At 27.7% G+C, this 19,023-nt stretch overlaps 1 protein-coding gene across 2 annotated transcripts in view; it reads left to right on the forward strand.

Moving 5' to 3' along the window:
• The first annotated feature begins 5,098 nt into the window (after window positions 1–5,098).
• LOC129912691 (arginine kinase 1) overlaps window positions 5,099–19,023 on the forward strand; it is a 46,374-nt gene continuing 32,449 nt past the window's right edge. Inside the window, exons 1-3 of one of the 2 annotated variants that reach the window (XM_055991048.1) lie at window positions 5,099–5,253; window positions 9,077–9,128; window positions 14,944–15,375. In XM_055991048.1, coding sequence (XP_055847023.1) covers window positions 9,085–9,128; window positions 14,944–15,375 — 476 coding nt within the window. In that variant the 5' untranslated portion in view covers window positions 5,099–5,253; window positions 9,077–9,084. The remainder of the gene's footprint in view (window positions 5,254–9,076; window positions 9,129–14,943; window positions 15,376–19,023) is intronic. The other variant, XM_055991049.1, reaches the window with a different exon arrangement.

Raw genomic sequence — 19,023 nt, forward strand, 5'->3', positions numbered from 1 at the left:
TAAACTGTTGCTATTTAAAATTACAAACTTAAAACAAAATTTTCAATCAAGCTTTACGAAATTAGGGCGGTTTTTAAGAAGACTGTAACTTTTGTTACTTGTTCATTTTTATTTTATTTTTTATAAGATAACGTTTTAAGTGCAACCAACTAGCAAATAACTTCAGAATTCGTAAACACACCACCGATTTTAGCAACTTTGTTTTAAACAGAGCATGTATCAAAAATTCAATATGTTCATAATTATGTATGTACATATGTATGTGTTTGATTATCCTGCTTTTTTTAATCTGAAAATTCAGAATTCATCATTTCGAAAATCTATAAATCTAAAATTTTTTTTCTGGATTTCAAAACTCTGCATTTTAAAACTACGATTATGTGATTGGAAAAATACATGTTTTTTAATGATGAAAAAAAGTGTCTACTTATTTCTTTATCAAAACAATTTTAATTTTTCCATTAAAATAATTTTGGAATGCATAATTTTACAGATATATGAATTTGCAGAGTTACAAAATACAGAATTTTGGATGGAAGTGAATTTATATATTTTTTCAAATACAGAATTATGGTATGGAATTTTGGATACCGAATTTTGGCACATACATATAAAATTATGACACCAACTAGCAGAATCGACGAAACGTTGGAAAATATAAAGTAAACTTTATTTTTGTTTGTTCTAAGTTAGAATAGCCCATTAAAACTCATAAGAAATAACTAAAGAAAAGAACCAAAATTACAACAATTTTGATAAAAACTTACAAACATCACATTTTGCAAGAAAAAACAAAATTGGATGCACAAAGGCAATCGAACAACAATGGTGAATAACAATCAACAGCTTAAATTGAATTTGAAATGCCCGAAAAAGGGTTGTGCCTTCTCCAGTAGCATTTATTTCCATACATCCAGAACATTTTTTTTTTTTAATTTTAATTATGTATTAAAATTTATGTATAAGGCGTACTTTCAAACTTAAAAAAAATATTTTTTGAATTGGTATTATTGGTACCTGCCGTAGAACCGTTTCGTACATTTCTGAAATACTCATATTGATTCAAGATTTTAACGAAATTTCTCTTATTTAGAAAAATTTTCGAAAAATGCATTTTTGGATTTATGAAAAAAAAAATTTTTTTGGATAAATTTTTTTTTATTTTGTTTACAAGTGGTCCGATTTCATAAGAAGCCACTTAATTTTTTTCAACAAAAAAATGCTCATGAGGCAATGGAGCATATTTTGTCTCATGGTGCATATTTTATGGGCCAAAAATGTGTTATGGGTACGGTGACCATATTTCTGGAAGCGAAACCCGGGACAGATAAAAATTCGTTAGATTGTTTTGAAAATATTGATTTTTCAAAAAAAATTAAATTTTTTTAAATGAGTTTTCATAATTTTTCCTTATTTTGATATCAAGATTGCCTAAAAAAAAAACTCACGAGTTGACCAAAACATGGACCGACACATTTGACACTTCGAATAAACTTAAATTTATTCGAATAAAAAGGGGAAGGGATAATGATAGTACGAAACGCTCCCTTTATGGGAGCGTTTTTGTTGAAATCATTTAAGTCGCATCCGAAATCAGAAATCAAGAAAATGGTTTTATAATAATGTCTGTTAATAACTTCTAAGAAAATATTTTTTTAATCAAAATCGGGAGAGCTGTTTTTACATATTTATTTTATTTTAAATGATTTTGAAATTGTATGATCTTTAACAAAACTTTTAACATGCCCTGAAAAGTTTTGAAACTTATCTGGGTTCTGTACTCTTCCATAGCTATGTTGTTCTTTATTCGAAAACATTATTCCTGGTGTAGCAACCTGACAAACAGAAGCTGGAATTAAATAATTGACGAACGTTTAAAATTAAATCTAAAACTAAAGCCTAGTCTAGAGGCGAAACGAAAACCAGCACATCGAAATCCTTAACGAAAATTTTGCTTTTCGTTGCACAGTACGCAGCTTAGGCAACGAAATTCTTACCTGTGCTAGAATGTATGGAGAGTTTTCCATCGTTTGTCACTCCCACTTATTTGTTCAGGCAATTTTTCTTGCAGTAAAAGTTTTTTGACTTTGGAGACTTAGAAAAATTTTCGTTTTGCTTCAGCAGCGTACTAGGCTTAATGCTTTATCCGAAAAATTAGAAACATTTTTTTTCAGCCACTGTTTTCTTGTTTTCCGTACAAAGCATTTAAAATATTGAATATAAAAATCAGAGAATGTGCAAATACGGGACAATCACGGGACAAATGACAAAATACGGGACACTTATACGTCCCGGGTTTCTTAAATAAAAACCCGGGACAAGCTGTAGAAATACGGGACAGTCCCGGGTAAACCGGGACGGATGGTCACCGTAGTTATGGGACATGTTTGTTTCTAATTATTTTTTTATTTAATAAAATTAATGATGCCAAAGATTTTGATTGATTTGTTGAAGAAAAAAATTATTTATGAGTAGAGGTGTCATGTATTATGAATAAGTACTTTACATTTTAAAAACCAATTGGTAATCAATATAAATAATTAAAAACTTTTTATTTGATTCTTATAGTTCTCTAGCCCGTTCTTTTACCATTGCATCGGCGATAAATATTTATACATTTCATCCACACAAAAATATAATTTCGTTCAAATTAAGAATTTTTTACTTGGAAATTTTGTCTTCTAAAATATATTTACTCCCCCTGGAGTTTTAAGAGCTTTTGCAAGAATAGAATTTTTGATTTTTTGTGCGCCACCAAAATTTTAGTGTAGAAAAGTGTGAGAAAGAGATTATCTTCTATTTCAATTTGAAAAAGTTTGAAAGGTAACAATTTATTAAAATTTAACTTTTTCCAGATGGAATCCTATTCAAGTGAAACTTACAATTTCGAACGATTTTTTTTTATTTTGAGGGATTAAATGTATTGTACCTATACAATTTAAACAAGAGTAGGTACTGGAAAAATTGGAAAGTGAAAACTAAAATAAATGTTTACTTCACTGAACTGCTAAAAATTGTAAGACAAAACTCATGAACTTGCTCGTATATCAAGGAGTATATATACCTACCACAAAAGTAAAAAAAATTAAACAAAATTTAATTTAAATAACTTTGCTGTGAATTTCTAAACATTTATCTATTTGCAATAAATTTCGGAACCTTTGGTAGGCAAATCCGATCAAATACTTTCTTTTTCATGGATTGGATCAAGGTTTTTAAAAGTTGAATCTCAAGTAACTCCTTCTTACAAATTTTTGGAAGTATGTAAGATTGTTATTCGCAAACCACAATAACAATTGCATTAATGACAGATGGCATTTAACAATTTTATTGGTTTTTCAACTATAACGCACCAATCCTTGTAATACAAAATGAAAAAATAAATCAAATAGATGTCTCAGAGCTGAAACGAACCAAGTCAAAAAAACAAAAAAATCCAAATCTAGTGCCAAAATCTGCGCAAGGTTTGACTCTACTAACGTCTTTCATTAGTTTGATCCAGAAGTGTTTCGATTCAAATATTGTCATTTGTTTGAAAAAAATATTCACCATAAGATTCAATGGAAACGTATTTATTTTAACTCTTTATATCTCTGAATTTACTTTTTGTGACTTGGGTCACTTCAGCTCCTAGCCCTTAAAATGGGATAATACTATTAGACCAAAAACGGAAGACATCTCTAAAAACGATCGTTTAACGTTTGCTTTGTATAAGTACCATCACTCTATATGTAAAATTTCGACTGAAGAAAAAGAACAAAAACTAAAATATTTCAAAATCAACAAAAATAAAAATAAAAAAATAGTACGTATACGCCCCAGTGACCATTTAATTTTAAACTTAAAAAAAAATAACAAAATATTCGCACTACTCGCTGCGTTGTAACAAAAACTGAAACCATAAAGCCTTATTATTCGAAGCCTCTTTTAATCAATAGGATGAAATACGTGCGACTCATCCTTGTTCCTTTAATTCTGTTTCTACCTGCACTTAAAAACTTTTTATATCATAAATATTAACTAGGTCATATTCTCTATCCATGCACCTTACTCATAACACCTTGATAGACTTGAATTGCCATGTCAAGTCTATTTTCATTAACAAACCTATACCAGTCTTTCCTTAAAAGGTAAAATGCTAGTTTAATTTGTGTTTATTTTTGTGTTTTCAGACAGCATCACAAATTAGAAAAAAAAAATACCTTCAACAAGTCTGGTGGTAAGTTTGAATGAAAACTTTAATTGCATACTAATTGCAAAGCAAAACGTTCTCTTTTGTAGATAATTTATGAAGAATAAAAATTTCAACACTTTGAGAAAAGATTATACTAAAATTCTTTTATAAATCGATGACCAATGAACGACCATGAATTCGAATTCTTTTGACCAAAATATACGTCACAAATAAAACAAATAGCAAAAAAGCACATGTTCGGACATAGAGTGTATCTGACAGAACCACAGCTAAAAAAAAGCTCCACCGAGCTATGAGTTAGATATAAAAAAAAAAATATCAACCTACTGAGAGAACCACGAGAACAGCACGAACGAAGCACGATATAGGTATCTCAAAAAAAAAAGGAAAACCTACTCGTCCCCAAACCTCGCCCCATCCATCGGCGATACCTCCTCGTCGGAGCGGAGCCAACAAAATTTTACAATTTTCACTTCTATGAGTCAGGTAGGTATCTTTCTCAAGCCAAAATTCACTCAATCAGTTTGCTGCCGGAGAGAGTGCAAAACTTTAGTATCCAATTGAAGGAGTCTGTGAATCGTAGCAAAGTTCTAACCTTCTAACTAATTTATAGAGAGTTCCTTTTTCACACCACACAAAATTACAGTGTTGTTATTTTTGAATAAAAATTTTCTATAAACAAATATAATTTTTTGTATAGTATTATTACTAAACTAACGACTAAGCTCAAAGTGAGTGTGAGTGGTTTTTGCGAAAAGAAAAATCACAATATACAACAAAAAAAAAAAAAAAGCTCATCGATGTTTTAATATACTTTTTCTTTTAATTCAATTTTTTTTCTACTAAAAATATTGATTAAAAATTGTGTTAAACTATTAAATTGTGTATTAAAGCCAATTTGTTGATAATAAATAATAATAAAATTGTTTAACTGCCCACCTGCACAAAAATACTGTGACTATCTTTTGATAGAAAATTATAAGCCTTCAGTAAAGAGTGTTTTGCATTCGAAAAGAATTATTATAGTTCTTTTAGATTTTTCTTCACACACACAAAAGGTGAGTGCACTTGTAAAAATGACGTAACGATGATTTGTATCCCTCGGTTTTTTTTTTTTTTCTACTACCTATCAACCCTTAAGTTTTTTCTTCCTCCTCCTGTCAAAGTTGACTATATTACATTTTTGCACCTAAAAGTATCTATATCTACATTTTTATTACATGAGGTTTTTATTATGGGAAATTTATATCAAGATATCTAACTTTAAGTGTGTGACTAATTTTTTTAATTTTATTTGTTGTTATGAATTCGTTAGAAAGCATTTTCGTCATAAATAGTCACAAACCCTGAACGGATTATGACATTTTTTTAAATCTTAAATAGAAATGAAAGAATAATGTCGGTTGGGTTGGTTTGGTATAAGATATATCAGTTTCTTGAGGTTTTTTTTTATAATATTCTCTTTCTCTAATCTTTTAAGATAAATATTAATTGCTATCCGTCTAATGACGGTACTTGGTTTTATTTTATAAATGTATATCTTCTATATCTCGTGGACAGTATTTGAGTATTTTTTTTGTTTTTTTTCTATTAATAGACCGTTAACATGCCGGCTTTTTTGCAATATAATACAGTGATGTGCAATAAATTTTGTTTGTTTTTTTTTTTTGTATAGTATCCTTGAATAATTGGAATCTTGTTAGAGTAGTTCAATTGAGTGCCTTTCTTATGTACTTATTGAATGCACTTAATGGAAATTTCCAAAATTATTCATTTTTTTTCTCAAAAATCAGGTATGGCTTAAAAACTAAGAGTAGCAACAAAACTGAAAAAAATCGGCAAGACTGGGCTGCACGTATGTACTTTTATGGGAAAAGTTGCTTATTTTGGCATTCATAAATGAATAATTTTTTATTTAATTTTATCATTAACCCTTTCGAACCCAAGCTATGAAAATCATTATTAAAAAATGTTTTTTTCGGTATTATCTGGTCAAAAACATCACAACTAAGAAATATGAATAGCAAAAAGTTATTTTCCAAAATATTAAATAGCAAAACTAATGTGTTATTCTCATGCTACATGTAAGTAACATGCACTGCCTATGACCACCAAAAAAAAGTCGGAGAACTGAGAAAATAACTTTTTATGAAACTTTAATGTATGCTACTTCTTCTAAGTAAAAAAAAACCAAAACACTTTATGCATTAACATTTTTTATATCTTTTTTTCAAAATTATGACCATATATAAAAAAAATTTTTTTGCAAAAAAAAAAATGTGAATTTCAGTCCCTTTTTCGAAACAAAAAAAAAATTAAAGGTATGATATTTGACTAACTATTTGTAATAATCCAGTAACTAGGCATTATTATCTTTCAATTAAGCCATCGAAACCTAAAAAATTGTTTAATTTAATATTTTTTACAAATTTTTAAAAAAATGTTACATGAGAGTAACGCTGGGTCCGAAAGGGTTAATTTTATAAAAAAAAAAAAAAAATAAAAAAAATTATCAAAAGTTGTTTCTAAGACCACGAAACACCTTTTTTTAAAGATTTAAATCTCCAAACAAAGTATTCTATTTGATTACTTGTATAGTAAAGAAATTTTCAAATTATTTTTTGGAAAATTATTGGAATTGCTTTAACAAAATTGTTATTTTTATATAAAAATTTGCAAAATGAATTTGAAATTCAGTTCTAAAGAGATTATTAATTATCCATATATTTAAGAAAATTCGTTTGGAAAAAATCGATTTTTCAAAAAAAAAAAAAAATTAAATTAAGGTTACTTATAAATGTTTTCGTAAAAAATTTTCAAACAAAAGTTGATGTAACATTTCTTGCACAGTATTGTAAAAGGCTTTTTGTATGTGAATATTTTTATATATAAGCCCACATGGAAAATATAAAGAAAACATTTTTTTTTAATTAATCGATAAATTCACAGATTAAGTACAATTTATCAGTTCAATCGATGAAAAAGAAGTGGTCCAGCAAAAATGTATGTGAAAATTTTGAATTTGCTACATAATAATATTATTATAATTGACATACAAATATTAGGCAACACACACATATTTCGCAAAATTTATTTCAGAACTCACAGTTAACAATTTTCTTCAGTCATATCCTAAACCCGCATTATTACCCAAAATTTGAATTAATGAACTTACAACTTACAGGGTTAATTAGGTAATAACTTAGTTTTCTACAAGTTTAAATTAGTAAAAAAAATTATGTCAAAATGATTTTCGAAACAGTTGATTTTTCAAGATGGCCTATTTCCTTCGCCCACCTTTCCAACAACTTCAAAACATTTCTTTATCAAAAATTATTCCATGATGTGAACATTCTATTCTTAAATTTGTCTATGATAAAAAAAACTATCAAATTAGCAAGAAAATTAACAGCAATTAAAAAACATTTATAACTTTCAAATTTGCGAATGTCATAACTTTTTTTCTTTGTTCCTATTTAAAACATTCATTAAATTATTATTATCGCAATAAAATTATGTTAATTTTTCTCAATAAATAAGAATTTTCAAACTATGTATGAAAAACATACGCCTCTGTTATTTACAATATTATTTACAATAATATTGAGCCTTCAAATAATATAAAGGCAATATTAATTGTCACTTTTAGAAAGTAACATTTCGTCGGCCTCATAAGGAAACCTCGTAACTCCCAAAATCAAAATTTTAGAGGAGTAGAGAAACAACAGAGTATAGTTGGGGAGTAAAGTGCTTTACAAAATTTGAATTTAAGTCTATTTAAAGTTTTCGGAATGACTTCAAATTTTCTGGGTACATATTTTCTAAAAAATGGCATTCAAAAGTCATTTTCGAAAAAAAGGTGGAGTTACGAGGTTTCCTTATGAGACCGACGATTTAATGTTACATAAGAAATGTATAACAACAAATTTAATGCAATGTGAGGCTAAAACTAAAGAACGGTCACTGTGGCGTATGCGTAACATTTTCTTCTATTAAACAAAGGTTGACTTGAAAGTTGATAGTTGAAAAAAGACCAATATTTATTAAGAATGGCACATTCAAAAATGTGTACACTACATATTCAACACATTGTGTTTAGCTAAAAACAACTAAGAAAATGAGTAAAAAATTTTCCATCCGAATTATTGTAAAAAATTCGGCTTCAAAGTTAGTGGATTGATTTTGGAATTTCAAAATCAGCTGTTAAAAAATACAATTTTAATTTTTGGTGGAATAAACAATTTAATAAAATCCATAATCAAAAATTTAAAAGTAGAATACAGTTCAGTGCAACTCTTTAAACCCTTTAGCTTCAGGTGAATGAATGAAATACTGAAACATAAATAAATTATGGAAAACAATTTGTTCGTGGTCTCTCAAAAAGTTATAACCCATCTTTGAGTTGACTTCTTTTTCGCATTAAAATAGATCAGAAAACAAATTTTTTTTCTTATGTTCAAGAAATGTAACAAGAACAACTTCAGTCTTCTCAATAAACAAATAAAATAGACTTATGTGCCTTTATTTATTTGTTTTTTTTTTTTTGTGTGTAACAAATCTTTATATATTTCTCAAAACTATTTATGTCAATGATTTCCATTTTTAGAACTACACTCTCTTGGATGTTGTGTCCCTATTTGTCCCTTCCTTATTGAGTAAAACACATTTAAATTTGTAGATCTAAAAAAAGTTCGAGGAAAAATAACCTGAAACTGTTAGTGAAATAGCTGGTTTTTTTTTTTCATTATGAGCACATTTTTTTTTTTATAAAAGCCTAATAGCTTAATTTTCTTTAGCACACTGGAATTTCTGTTGTTAAACATAAATTTCCTAAAGACATTATACATTATTTATATTAACATGTATTTCTTTTTATTTCAGTCTTAAACATGTTTGCCTTATGGTATCTTTCATTAGCGCTCGACGAAATTCGGTAAGTTAAAATTTAAGTTGGAAATAAAATTAAAATAAAGTTTAATCAAAGTCTAAATAAATTAATATTTAAATTGAAAAATTAGAAAACTAACAATTCTATACTTATTCAAATAAACACTTTGTTCTGACTAAAAATCTATTTTTTCAAATATTAACTGTAAAATAATATAAAAATTTAATATCAACTAAAAAAAACACCCAGTTGAGAACTATTTTTGAAAAGCTTTCTGTTAGATTGTTTTTTTCTACAAAATCCCTTGCATATTTTTTGGCGGATACGATCGTGAATTTGTATTGCAATGTCATTCGAACATGCTTTTTGGATGATTATTTAAAAAAAAAAGTTTCCTGCTAAAAAAAAAACGAAAAGATTTAAGACTGTAGATTGTATTTCTTGTAATAGATTTATTTTCTATTTGATTCTTTATTGAAAAGTTTTCTTCATTGATTGGTTCTAAAATGTATTTACTGTTATCCAAAAATTCTTATTAGGAACTTTTCGATTATTTTAGTAGCTTATAATAAATTATAAGTGAGTTATCGATACTTTTAACCTCGACGAATATTCACCAATTTTAAACCAAAATATCCTTAAATATCCTTGAATTTAAAGCAAATGACTTCGCATTATGATCGAAATTATCTCCCACCTGTAATCTCACCCACTCGTATAATATTAAAGTACAATCAAAATCAGGTACGAAAACCACTCAAAAATAAAAAACATATGTATTTGAGTAGTTTAACAAGTAGATACTAATGTTGAGATGTTTGTAAATACAAAAAAAAAAACTACAGACTTACAGACATTTGCCAGACTAAAAGAACTACAAATCGCTACATTGTGAAGTTCACAACGAAGTACTTTTGTAGCCAAGAAAGAAACAAAAATGTGATTTATTTACCGCCACTATATCGATTGTTTTCGCCAGGTGCTTCTGCTAAATATGCTTTGGCTTAAAAGATAGATAGCTTAGCCAAAAGATATGAGTGTTGTATATACAATTACAGACATTAACAGATACTTATAAAACTCGTATACAGGAACAGGTAGTGCGAGTGTGTCATACACCGGCCTTCTGCCGGTATACCGATAAATGAAAATAAAGAATATAAGCACCATTAGAAACAATCCCTAGTGGGTTCAAGGAGGTAGGTGAGGTGGTGGCTACGTGAGTTGTTAAACGTTTTTTGTTTTACTTTTGGCCATTATAATAACACTATAGACACTTTATCACCGGCTTGCTTATACACAAGTTTTTTTATTTTGCAAATTGCGAATTCACACAATTCACAATATTTTTTGTCGATACGATGAAAAATATGAATGATAAATTATAGTCAGTCATATGATTTCACTCACTCAAACTCAAAACAAAAAGGTGTGAGTTGAAATCTTGAAAACCTTTCAAAATCAGCTGATCTCTGACTAAGTGATTTCATATCACCACCCGAGGCAACAAATAAATTATAGTTGTTTGTACTTTTATCTTTATACACCTTTAAAGATCTTTTACAAAAAAAAAACGATCGTGATTTCGTATTTGAATGAATCATTCATCGAATCACTGGCGCTGAAGAATATTATGGAAGCTTATCGAAACTTACTTAATCATATTTTTATTTTGGGGTTTTATAGGTAAGGATTACTTAAGATTAGTGCTTAGATATCTATATCTTTTTTTTGTTTGCAATTATATTTGTAAAACGATTGTGGTATTGGTAAATGCGGTTTTTCGCATGATGAATGACTGATTAGTGACTATGTAATATTTGCACATTTTGTTTTAACCTATATAAGTAATTTAGGGTTGATAAATTAATTGACTATATAGACATAATTTAATTTAATTGTTAATGATGCCCATGACGTAAAATGTGGGTTACTTGCACTTATTACAAATGCAAATACAAATATTGTATAAATGCGGGTTAAATCTTTTATAATTCAATTAAGGTTCTGAGGTTTTGTTTAATCTAAACCAGTTATGTAGGTACTTGTGAGAAAACGTCACGCAAAATTACTTAAAGTCACGTAATGTTTTGACTGGAGAGTTTTTTTTTCGAAAATTTATTGATCAAAATATTAATTCACCTTTTAAGAAAAGACTGTAGTTCAAGGGTAAATATCGTTGACTTAAAATAACAAGTTGGTATGTGCAAAAAAAAATTGTATGAACACATTTTATACAGAAAAAAACAATTATTGTTATTTTTTTTTAATGAAAAAGCAGACATATGTATGTATTAGGACGTTCGTTATTTAGTTTTTTTCGGGAATCAAGTTCCTAAGTAGAAAAACTGTTTCTAAATAATAAAAAAAAAAAATCCCCTAATTTTTTCAGATTTTTATTTTGACGCTAGATGGCGCCCCAAGAGGGTTAAAGTTTTTTCTCATTCGAAATAGGTATATGCTGACTTATGAGGCCATTTTTTTAGATATAGCCTTACTGTACAAATTTTTGATGAGGTTCTTTTCTATGTATATTAAACACCCTTTTCACTTTCATGTCTTTTTTGGGTTTATTAAACCAAGCATATTTTACTAAAACAAGCATATGAGTAGCATGCAAAATAAAATAAAACCCAAAAAAGACATACATAATAATTTAATATAGAATAGAACCCAATCAAAAATGTTTACATTTAGGCTTTATCTAAAAAAAATCTGAAAAAATTAGGGGATTTTTTTTTCATTATTTAGAAACAGTTTTTCCACTTAGGAACTTGATTCCCGAAAAAAACCTAAATAACGAACGCCCTAGTATGTATGTATATTCATATGTAATTTTGCCAAGTTCCAACTTTACTTTTATTATACGTTTGCTAAATTTTTTAGTTTGAATTTCTTTTTTTTTTAACCTTGATTTGACCACTTCTCACTGAAAAATCGGACCTTAAATGGAAAAGGAACGTTTTGTTTTTGATCATCGATAGTTCTAAAAGCAATGATTGAAAAGAAAATTTAAGGTTCATTTTGAAAACTGAAATAAATTCCTCACAAGGATTGGTCATAGTTTCTTTGAACATGAATTTGAAAAATTAAAAAAAAAAGCTTTTTTTTGAAAAAATCAAAATAAATGTAAATATAAAAAACCATAAAACCACTTGCCTATACTAAGCATTTTGAGCTTATTTGAATTTTTCTGTTCAAACTCAAAAAATCAACAGAGCTTTAAGGGGTTATATCTAGTTGTAAGTGCAAAAAAAACTTCTTATTTGTGGATTTTCTGTGAGGATGCATTTAATTATATAAACATAAAGAAAACATATCCATATAGCAAATTTAATGTATTAAAAGAATTCGCTATGTATTTAAAAAAATATTGGGTTCCGTTATTTTTGTAGTAGATCTCCTAGACGACCTCCAAAAAAAAGCTGACTTAATTAAATTAAGTCAGCCATTAACTTGTTTTGTTCGAAAAATTAAAATAAATAAAGAAAACAATAATTAAAAAAATATTTTTTCCATTTTTTTTTTATAAAGTTAAACAAAACACTTTCCTCAATAAAAATGTGAACAAATCTCAGAATTTTTTGTCAAAAGTTTAAAAACATTTCTTTTTTTAAAGATCGAGAGAGCTATGTACTGTACATAATATAATAATATCATATTGCGTCACCAATTCCACAATATCATAAAGAGATACCGACAGATGTTTTGTATCCTTTTATTTTGTATAATGAAGTTTTTAAATCTTCTTAAAATAAGATTAAAGTCTTTTTCCAGACAACAAGTCCAGTGATAGAAGGACCCAATAAAATACCAAATTTAATATGATTATTTAAGATTACATGCGAATTACATATGTTCAAATTTCTTCAGAAGTTAATAATGATGTGAATAGTTGGCACATTTCCAGTTTTTATCAAAAGCGATAATAGTTTATTTTGAAGAAAACAAAACATAATTTGTTGTAACATATTAAATGTATTTTTTTTTTCCTAAGCGGAAACAAGAAATTTTTCAAATCATTTGTCTTTTTCAAATTCTTTTGTCATTTACAAATTACAAAACTACAAAACAAGATTTAAAAAACTTTAAATCAAATTTCTTTTAAACGTCCCCAAAATTCAAAACATTTTCAAGGTGAGGTTGACTAATTAGGAAAAGGTAGCAATTTATTATTTTTGGTTTCGATTGCAATGTATAGGTACTGTACTGTACGAACTATAAGTAAGTTAAGTTTTGGAATATGTTAATAATTTAAATTTAAAAAAAATACAACTTCTATGGATCGAAACCATATGGTTTTCTCATAAGGAGCACAATTGATTCACCCAGTCGATACTTCTGAGGTAACAATCATAAAAAGAAATACAGTCGAATTGTCAGGATGTTTGTGTGAATAAGGAGCAAGACAGGTGGGTCCGTCCACTTCAAATTGTAGTGTTTTTTAGATTATTCTACTGTTGTTATTGGAATACGTTTTTTCGACCAAAAATAACGGTAGTATAACCAATTTTCAAAAAGTTTGATTTTCTCAAAAAACGTGTTCTAAGATGACGGTCAAAAAATTCATGTATCTATTAGTTTTCAGACAAGATCTTTCTTTTAATGAAGAATTTTACTATCAAAAATCGTTATTAACGGTATTTCCCAGACGACTGGTTCAATTTTAACGAATTTTCTTATGCAAGAGTATTTTAATTGCTTTAAATTAAACTAAAATCAAAATTTTCATAAAGTACATTTTTTGGTTTAAGAAAAATTGATTTTTTTTATGAAAAATCAATTTTTCGAAAGTTTTGGTTTTAGGTGTTCATTGATAATTTCTACAAAATAGTACACCAATTTTACTATAAAACAACTTAAACGGTTTTGATTTTTTTTTTTTTTTTTTCAAATCAATCCTAATAAAAGAAATCAAACTGCATATTTTTGAAACTCAAATTAATCTAAGATTATGTTTTTTTTTTAATTGAAGAGCAAATTTTACGATTTGTAATTTTTTTTTATATATATATTTTCCAAGTTTCTTTATAAAAAGTTTCAGAAGTTTTAGCCTAAAGCTTTTAACCTGATCTAAAAAAAATTTTTAACTTTTTCAAGTGCATATAACCCTTTATTTTATGCAAAAAATAAACCTTTAAAAACTTTAAAAAATCATATCTCGAAAACCTATCAATAAAATTTTGTTTGAAACGATATTCGAGTTCCATTGTTTTTTTTATTGTAGGTAATATTTACCATTTTTACCAAAAAAAAACAAATAATCTATTTTAGGTATGTAATGTATGTACCTAATGTGTTTTGTATAAGTAAGTACCTACTTCAAGATTTTTTAAATTTTTATATTATGGTAGACATTACACAGTAAAGCCCCACCCAATCTTCTTGCCAAAAACTACAAGAAAAAAAATTAAATTCAAACATGCATTATCTCAAAGGGAACTTTTTGTTTGAACTTTTTATGTATATGTATTAGTACATCATTATAAATATAAAGGTTTGCAATATTGTATGCATACCTAATTTAAATTAAATTTCGCAAATCCCACAAATCTATAAATAAAACGAAAATTGTAATTAGTTTGATGGATGGGCATGAATTTCAGGGTACGGCCAGACATGCATCAGTAGTTTTGTAAATTTGTTTTTTTTTTTTTCATCTCTCTGTTCTCAGCCTTGGTATTGGATATCATTTATATAAACATTAAAATCTTTTAAGTTTGTGTGTATTTAACAAATAATAACCTTCAATTTATATTTTATTTTATAACTTTTTTTCAATTACATTTTTAATTTATATGATTTTTATTTTATCTTAATTTCATTTTATTTTTTATTTTTTAATTTCATTATTGTTTAGAAAACGTCTTGGTTGGACGTCAATTTTCGATATATTCAAGAGCAATAAAATAGCAACCGACAGAGCTATTGAACAAAAGCCAGAACCCATTAAAGTGCCTACACCAAAGACACCAGAACCAGCCAAACCAGCACCAGTTGTGCAACCAGAAGCCAAGCCAACGCCACCACCAAAGCCTGCTCCAAAACCCGATCCACCAAAACCTAAAGCTGAATCACCATCAGCTCCTCCAACTGCGGAGCCTATTAAAAATGTCACACCAAAGATCTCATCAGCTGAAAGTATGGATAGAAAAATTTTCGGAGCATCAAAGAATCTCGAAAACGGCGAAAGCAAACCTAAAGCAAATATTAAAGAGGCTACAAGTTCATTCCTTGAGGGTGAAGGACAGGCTCCTCCAACATTCACACAAACAAAAACTATGACTTTAAGGTATGGAAAATTAAACTAAAAAGGCTTAAGAGATAAAATAGAACGTTTGCTAAAACTGCTTCGCTTTAATTTAAAAATTCAAAAATTGCAAAAATTTGCATGAAAAAAAAAGAAATGACAACGAATTTAAGATTGATTTGAATCACCGAAGAATTTTAATTTGAATACGTTTTATGTATCTTTTATTTTGAAAAAAATTATTTTTGTAATTTTTTTTTTTTTTTATTTACTTATTTTTTGATTCATCTTTGCCAAGCCAGCAATAGATTAGCGTGCTTCATTACCTTCATGTGGAGGTGCTTGCCAGAAAATATTGCATTATTCTTTGTCTTTCCACTTTCGCTGCCAGGGACAGTTTTTTTTTTGTTTTTGTTTTTTTTTTCGTACTATGTATTTTACTTCTCAGAAATCGATGGGGCAACATTTACATGTAGGTAGGCTCTTTAAATAAAAACTATACGAGTTTTTTACATATGCAACATGCGGTTGGGGTTCAATAAACCTCCGCGGCAACGTAAAACGTTCAAAAGATCTAAATTTAAATATTCTCAGACGACAACGACGTGTGATTTTTGCCCTCGGTGATGCACGGTAGCATATTGTGGATGCTGCCACATCAGAGCATTTTATTTCAATTTAATTCTATTTTCTTGACTTTTTTTTTTTTTTTTAGGTACAAAAATAATTTCCACATTTTCAGTTTCAGTCGCGTCAAATGTCAGCAGGAAATTGTTGGGAAGTTAGATAGGTATCAACTTTTTCACATCTCATATGTTTATTTAAAAATGAAATAATGAGATGGAAATTAAAAGTTGATATAAAATAAAATTTAATAAAATAATTAACAGTTAACAAAATAAAAACAATTTTAGTAAGAAACAAGAAAAAGAAAAACTTGGTGGAAAGGAAAATGTTTTTTTTCTAAACATTTTATCAGATATAGCTTTTAACAAACTTTTGGTTTACCAGATTTTTGCGGTTGACGTATGAAGTCATGTTGATAGATCATAAAAACGGTGTTCGGATATGCTTAAAACTTAGCAAATATCTATTACACTGGTTAACAAAATTAAACTTTTTTTTTGTTGCCGGAACAAAAAAATACTTTTCTGAAGGTTTTCAGTGTGCTGAACTCGAATCCGTAGTCAATATTACCGTTAGAAAATGCAGTACTTCGGGCCTTATTTTTTTATATAAGGTAAATTGTTTGAGCATATTTAGTAACGGTTTTTATAAGACCTATTTTCCACCTTTTTAAATCTGTTTAAATCTTTCCGATATCTTTTTAACTTCCCGAGATATCCTCAGTTGTTTGCATATTTCATAAATTTTGTAACGTCATTATCTCCCTTATGATATATGAAGCCAATGCCACTTACTTCATTTTAAGATATCTCGGGCAATAACAAAGATATCGGAAAGATTTAAAAAGTTCTTGAAAGAAGGAAAATAGTTTTTAGAAACCGTTACTAAAGTAGTTTTTAGAAACCGTTACTAAATATCTTCTAACAATTTTCCTTATATTAAAAAATAAGGTCCGAAGTATTCAAAAAAACGTTTTTTTGCATTTTCTAACGGTAATATTTCAAAAACGGGAGCTGATCAATTTTTTCTGATTTCGGGTTCGGACTCAGCACACCGAAAACCTTTAGAAAAGTATATTTTTGTTTCGGCAACAGAACCCTTGTTAACCAGTGTTATTTTTCAGAAAAGATTTTTTTATTTATTTTTATGAATAGGTATTTGATTTTGAACTTAAAACATATATGTAACATGTTTGAGCTATTCATAATAAATCAAAAACTGGTCTTCTGATTTCGATGAAATTTTGGCTGCAAAGTGATTTTTGTGGAAGTTTATAGTGACCTTGAATTTTTTACTAATTGCAACCAAAAACTTAGCGTAGTTCTTAATGGCTTGAACCAAAAGTAATTTGAACTGCAAAAGAAGACACTAATTTATCTTAGATTTAGAGAAATTTTACCTGATTTTTTTAAAAAAATTTTAGCTTTACAACATTGTATACAAAGTTGATTGCATCTTTTATGCCAAAACTGGGACAACCCGAATTTTTAGAAGTTTGACGCCATTGACCTATGCTGATGATGATAGAGAATGCCAAAAAAGTGAGTCCCAAAATTCTATATGTCTGGCTGTCACTCAGTTTGTCAGTCTGTATCTGTTTTGAACAGCAGCCTAAACTACTGAAGCGATTTTTTTTTAGGACCAAAAATAACTATAGCTGCCATATCGGTTGTAGTTCTAATACCTCGTAACCCAGAAAAGTCTATTTTTCAGGAAAGGCAAAAAACTAAGTATGAAATGTATGAGAATCAATAAAAATTATTTGGTTTTGACTAAGCGAAGCTCTGACAATATCGATGTTAGGCAAACAGGGTCTTTTCTATTACATCCGGATTTTTTCAATAATATAATAGCATCATTAGTCCAAAATCGCCTTTTTCTGGGTTACGAGGTATTAGAACTACAGCGACGATATAATGAAAATAGAAATGCTTGTTTTTTTTTCTCAAAAACGACTTTAACAAATTTATTGAAGCTTAAACAAATAAGGTCCTACTTTACTATATGTTTAATACCTTTATTAATGGACCCTGGCATAGGACCAAATTTAATATCTTCATTATTTACTTATAGTTATTTCGAAATTTACGGAGTAAAAAATTAAGTTTAAATTATTTATTTTTGTATATGAATGCAACAATTCAAACAAAAAACTATCTAATAGGTATTTAGTAAGTTTATGCAGAAAAAATATTTTTTTATGATTTTCGTCGTTTTTTCCATTTAGAAATATGGTGTAGGTACTATTTCGTTAAAGCAATATTTAAAAATTATATGTTATAGGTAAGCTTCAAAAGAAAAAAAATATAGTTTCTACACTTAATAAAATATATAATAAACAGTTACAGAATTATTTTTATATAAACATTTATTTTTTTTAAGTTTTAATTTTAAAAATTTACAACTTTTTATATTTTTCTGAAGATGGAGTAGCAGCTCCCAAACGCGTCGTCGTCACAAAAAAATATAAAAAGTTGTAAATTTTTAAAATTAAAACTTAAAAAAAAATAAATATTTATATAAAAATAATTCTGTAACTGTTTATTATATTTTATTAAAACAAATAAAGAGTATTATACAAGTTGGAGACAAAAAACCCAAGTCATAGTTTCTACTTTTGTGGGATCTTTTTTGGTTTGTAACAGATATGTCACATGGGGCTACAAGGGGTTAAAGACAATATTGATTTTAACGAAAACTTTTGTACCGAAGGGGTTGCAGTTGCAATATTAAAATTTTCAATTGTTTTTGAATTTTTTTTTAAATACATATGTAGGTACCTATTTCGATATATATTTTTTTTAAGAATGACATTCCATATTTTTTTGAAAAATGTCCCGATTTTCATAAAAATAAAATGCACGACTGGGTCGCACGAACTTGCTCTTAGAGTTGAAGTTGCTTAAATTTTTAAGACTTTTTATATAGAAACTTGGGAAATGTAGGTACATAAAAACAAAAAAAAAAAACAAAAATAAAATAAAATTTATTTTTCAAAAAAATAAAACAATATCTGAAATTAAATCGCCCCACAAAACAAGTATGCAGTTTTATTTGATATAT

The sequence above is a fragment of the Episyrphus balteatus genome, chromosome 2 (genome assembly GCF_945859705.1).
Source record: "Episyrphus balteatus chromosome 2, idEpiBalt1.1, whole genome shotgun sequence".
NCBI lineage: Eukaryota > Metazoa > Arthropoda > Insecta > Diptera > Syrphidae > Episyrphus > Episyrphus balteatus.